The 5680-nt window shown below is 40.6% G+C and overlaps 1 protein-coding gene across 1 annotated transcript; it reads left to right on the top strand.

Annotated features, from left to right (window-relative positions):
* Window positions 1-2675: 2675 nt before the first annotated feature.
* LOC112256309 (nanos homolog 1) lies at window positions 2676-5164 on the top strand. The gene has a single exon (XM_024429466.2). The coding sequence runs from the start codon at window positions 2804-2806 to the stop codon at window positions 3482-3484; it is 681 nt and encodes a 226-aa protein (XP_024285234.1). The 5' UTR covers window positions 2676-2803; the 3' UTR covers window positions 3485-5164.
* The last annotated feature ends 516 nt before the right edge of the window (window positions 5165-5680 follow it).

Genomic DNA, 5680 nt, shown 5'->3' on the forward strand with positions numbered 1-5680 from the left:
TCAAATCGGCTCGTAGGGTAGGCTCTGTATTGCACTGGAAAAAGAGTCAAGGATAATATACATTATGTATGCATAATGAATAAAAGTATGGGAAAATTCAATGGGTTAGATCCTCCAAGATCAATACGTTCCTCTCTTATGTGCGACTGGGAAAACAAGCCTCTGAAAACATTTATACCAAGTATTAGTTCCTATTTTATTACCTTTCAGCTCAGTTAACAGCAAGGTATGCAGTTCTATTGAATTTCCTTAAAATAGATGTAATCCTCCCAATTGGACACATTTCAACAACCTCCCCTGCACTTTTAATTAGAACTGCAGTCACTTATATGTTATCATTGTTTAAAGAGTCCTGCTCTCACATTCCAGACTCAGGTAGTTAATCATGGAGAAGGCTGGCAGCAGTTAGAGTAGATTACAGTACAGAGTGGTACTCTGAGTTGCGTGATTGATTTTCAGGGATACAGTCTTATTTTTCTTTTAACCTAACTTCCGTTTCCCCTGAAAAACAGAAGTAGGGACTCCGCTCAGGTGTCTTTCTATGCCTGCTACGTTAGGTACATTTTACTGTGAAACGTATGCGATGTTTGATGTGATAGAGACTTCCTGTTGATAGAGCAACATTAATTAACAATTACATTATTTTAAAATCGACCCATGTTTTTGCTCATATTAGTGAACTTTTATGTAGAATAAGCCTACATGTGTTATGCTCCCGAGTGGCGCAGTGGTCTAAGGCACTGCATCTCAGTGCAAGAAGTGTCACTACTGTCCTTGGTTTGATTCCAGGCTGTATCACATCTGGCTGTGATTGGGAGTCCCGTAGGGCGGTGCACAATTGGCCCAGTGTCGTTTGGCTGACACTTTGGCTGTCTTCATTGTAAATAAGAATTTGTTCTTAACTGACTTGCCTAGTTAAATAAAGGTTAAATTACAAATAATAATTAACCATTGCAGGTGTTTTGCTCATGTCATGGCCCCAGTCAATGTAAGTGGACACTTATATTCATTAGTAGGGTATGTTGTATCATCATAGGTTTCCGGTAGCGAACACAGAACCATCAAGGATCATGGGATGACTTTTTGGGGTTATGGGTCAACTGTTGCATTGCACAGAAGCTTGATGATGTCATCCTAACTAGGATCCACTGGGCTCACACAGTCCCCCAGTGGCAGAGGAGTGAAATAACATGTTGTTGTTATTTCAAAGGGAATGCAGTCCACAATAGAATACTAGCCTGATAATAGACTACTGGCCCGTGAGAGAGCTAGCCTAAATCCAATACCCTCTGCCTATATATCCCATTATACCCTGTCTTCCATTATACTTTCACGTTATTCATTCCACTTGTGTACTTTCCAATTTACACCTGTATCTCTGTTCCATTTTGTTCGATCCATAAGCTAAAGTTACAATGGAGGATGAGATTCTATTCTGAGACTTTTGTGTTTTGCGGATCCATCATTTTCCCTGCATGCACCTTGTCAACTCTGTATATGCTCCTGCCTCCCCGTCCCCCTCTCTTTGTTGCTTGAATATAGTCAAATATGCAAATGAGGGCTATGCCACTGTATAAATGTGAGTGACATTTATCTGTGATCATTAGGGCTCTGTACTCAGGGAGGGGGGGATTGGAGAGGGTAGCTTAAAGGGCAACACAGTTTGCCTTCATTCAGCCCTCAGCTTGTAGAACAATGTGGCTTGACGGAGGAGGTTTTTCACACAATGCCAAAGCCACAGCAGGAACACTCTAAAAGGGGAATACCAAAGTAAATCTACTGACAACCTACAGTATGACAAGCACAGTAGTCTGCAATATAACCTACGAAACCACCACTACCCTTCCAAAATACACTGTAGGTCTACTAAATGGGGATAATCATGATATCAGTGACAAATATGTATAATTTAATTCTAATAGTGTAATTTGCTGTGGGGAAGACCTCATGCCAACTTGGTTAATCATAAGTGTTACAGTATATCATAGTCACTACATCCATCCATCCAGTGAAAGTTCAAATTGGCTAACCTTATATCTAACGACATAGTATGGACATAAGCCTACATATAATAGAAAATGGTATGACATTGCTGTTGTTATCATAGTATCCAGCTCATTGCCTATGTGAAATTCTCAGTGATATGACAAGGGTCAGGTGGGAAATGTTGTATCACTGTGGTAGAGAGGGTGCTCTAGGAACAAAGGGCGTGTATGCATGCATGGTCTTGAAAGGGTTCAAGTGTGCACCAGAAATGCGCACAGACATGTGTATGCAAGCTATTTGAGTAGGCTTTGACATCGTACCCACAATGATCTCCCTATCCCCAATGTAGACTATTAATACCGTGCTGCCCGAAATCCTTCCCTACCGTAAAGCTACGGGTGTACGTACTGGCGTTCACTGCTCTGAACAGAGATGACTGGTGCGTAATGCAACCATTTAAAAAACGGCGAAATCAATAGTATATTTCTGTGTAGGCTATGCTATGTGATTATGATATGAGGGTGTTTTCCAACCAACCTCTGCCAGTTCGGACCATATTGGATTTGTTTCGCGCTTCCCAAACCTACCCTTGAAGAGAAAGACTGCGCTTCAACCTGATCATAAACTTGTTTTGAGAAGAGAGCCCCGCCCTCCTTTCAGCTTTCCCTGACTCCTTATAAACAGCAAGCCTGTTGTACAAGCGTTTTACACAAGAAGACTGGAGCAGTCCACAGTTCACCAACCGCCCTGGAAACGAACTCTGGCAGTAAATTTTGAGGATTATATTGGTGTTTGTGCATAGAAACGAGAAGCTATCATGGATTTTCTCAATCATAACTATTTGAGTGCGCGCAACCCATATGACTATACATTTAATTTTTGGAACGACTATCTGGGTCTGTCGACGTTGGTCACGAAGAATAACAAGCACATGATGCCCGAAAGCCCAAACTCCATCACCGAGTCCCTGAAAGCAACACTGGGTTTGGATGACTCCCCAGCATGTGCGTGCGTAATCTCGGGCAGTGGTGAAGGCGGACACCTGGATTGCTGTTGTCCATCTGTGAGCCCCCTGCCTACCTCCATCCTGGACTTGAAGGAGCGCTTTTCAATTCTGAGCCCATTCCAAAACCAAATCGGTGGTGTCCCACTACAAGACCGGGACTTGGGCTTCGGGGGAAGCTTTGCAGGATTTGACCTGTTCGGAGTGGAGAGGAAGATGCGCAAGCCAACGTCGAGGAATAAACAGGAGCCCAAAATCTGTGTCTTCTGCAGGAATAACGGTGCGCCGGAGGAGGTGTATGGCTCCCACGTTCTGAAGACACCGGACGGGAGGGTGGTGTGCCCCATTCTTCGGGCTTATACATGCCCTCTTTGTAGCGCCAATGGTGATAATGCGCACACAATTAAGTACTGTCCCCTCTCCAAAGATCAACCAGCCCAGCGACCATTAAAGGGAGGGAGGGCAGTGGGTGGTAAACGAATGAAAATATTCTAGAGATAGATTTTTACACGAGCAAAGAAAGTACATTGAATTGCACTGAACAATTTTCAGATGACTGTTTCGATTGCGGCTATAGCATATCCCAGTCCTAACTGCTAAGGCTACATGATTTCGTAAACAAAAAAATATACCGATGTTATTCTTTTTCCAAAATCTCTTATATTTTTATAGTTGCTTTATTCACATAGATTATTTTATTCGTTATACATTGAATTTATTTTCTGATAGTGTTTAGCTATTTGAGTGTTCATTTAAATTGACCTATATTCATAATCACAATGTGTGAATAAATGCTGAGTGTTTTGCGGGGAACATGGATTTAGCAGGGCGTGAGGGTGTGATTGTCATGTTGCCAGTAAGTTTTACTGTAAGCTTAGCCTACTAGCTATTTCTTTTGTCTTTGAAAACCAAAGTTGTGTATGCTATTAAACAAGCTCAGAATGTTCATGAATGAAAGCAATTTCCATTCAAGATGTCTGTAAAACAAGGTATGGTACTTTGAGGCCCACTCTCCTGTCTGCTACTCCACAACACAGTTTTAAACTTGCTCTGATTTAATATCTGTAGCATGAAAAAAAATCAAGACAATGAAGTCTCTGTTATGGCCTGGTATTTTCTGTGTAACTTCATAGTCAATAATAGCCAAGCCAAATGACTTTCATCCCCCATGTCACACAGCAGTTGGTTTCATCACCCAGGATTATGAATAATCATGACCCAAATAAGAGATACCCTTGATGTTTACATTACCAAGAGAGGGTAACACACTGGATATAATTGCTTGTAGGTATCTCTTTCATGCAGTCTTCTTTTATCAACAATGACATGTTTTTTGTTTGTTTGGTCTACCCCCAAAAAGTCACCAACAGAGGACTGCACTGGGGATTCAAGGAGTGCTCTGCAATGGTGGAGTCAGGAGGACAATTCACATTGAGAAAATAGTTGGATAGCGCAAATGAATGTTATTAAACAAGCTTTTCTAAAAACCAATGTATTAGCCCCTTTTTGCATTATTTCCCTGAATAAATCCAAAAAGATGCAAAACTATTGTGAATGTACGATGGAAAGTTGTCAGTTGCAGGACTGCACATTTCTGACAGTTATGTTTACCAAAGGATTATACAATTTTAGTGAAGTGAAGTGAGGAAGAGAGTATTGTATATAAAGTTGAGTGACGTTTATTCAGCATTTTAACATTTCAAGTGACTTCAGAGGGTTCTACCTCAACAGGATTTTGTACTTACATGTAAAATGTCAACAGCAGTTTATTAATATAGTGCTGCCATTTATAATAAGGGGTTTTTAATAGTATTTTTGATCTTTGTATAACATAATTGTATTTTTTTTTCCTGCATTCAAACATGACAAAAGTGAATTTCCAATAAGCTTCAAGCATTCCTCGCCAAAAAGATGATGGTCTGTGCATAGTGATATCCGTACATTTTAAATTTAATTGTTCAATGTTACATTCTTGAGGGTGTGTGCAAGAGGATGGAATCTATTGAAAACCATTCACAAATTGCCACTTTTAATATAAGGTTTCTGATTAAATGAAATTAGAAAATTAACACTGTTGAACTTTGTTATTTGTATTTTACCACAATTTCCATGTATGCTGCCTGTGCAGAATAAAATGATATGAATTAATTAGAGAAATAAACATCTCATCAAATATTTTAGCTCATGCCTTGATTTCATTGATCAACTTGATAGACATATACCTCATTCACCAGTTTACATAAACAGTATGCTATTGCTATTGCTAGATATTCAATGTAGGCTTGAAAATACCATTAAAGGTTACACATATTCTTGGCCCTATCTGTCATTGTTTCAGCCCACACAACTTTAAAGTCCATACTTCAACAGATGGGGGGAGCTATCTTCCTCGGCTCTAGAAGTCAAAGTGTCTCTGCTTGAGAGCCAATCTCAGCTGGACGAACAAAGCCCCACGGTTGTTCCAAGCACTTGCCCTTGTTTATGAAGGCTGCCCACTCTGGAATGTCCAAGCCTGTGTGCCTCCCCATTCAACACGGATCATGTTTGCACTGAAGACTATTGAATAACTCCCCCCTCTCCTAGCCTCTCCACCTTCTATTTCTGGAATGGTAGGAGCTAGCAGCCCATAACTTCTGGACCCATTTTGAGAAAAGGGGAATTCAGAAGGCAGACATTACAGTAAGCACTTGG

The sequence above is a fragment of the Oncorhynchus tshawytscha genome, linkage group LG08 (genome assembly GCF_018296145.1).
Source record: "Oncorhynchus tshawytscha isolate Ot180627B linkage group LG08, Otsh_v2.0, whole genome shotgun sequence".
Classification (NCBI taxonomy): domain Eukaryota; kingdom Metazoa; phylum Chordata; class Actinopteri; order Salmoniformes; family Salmonidae; genus Oncorhynchus; species Oncorhynchus tshawytscha.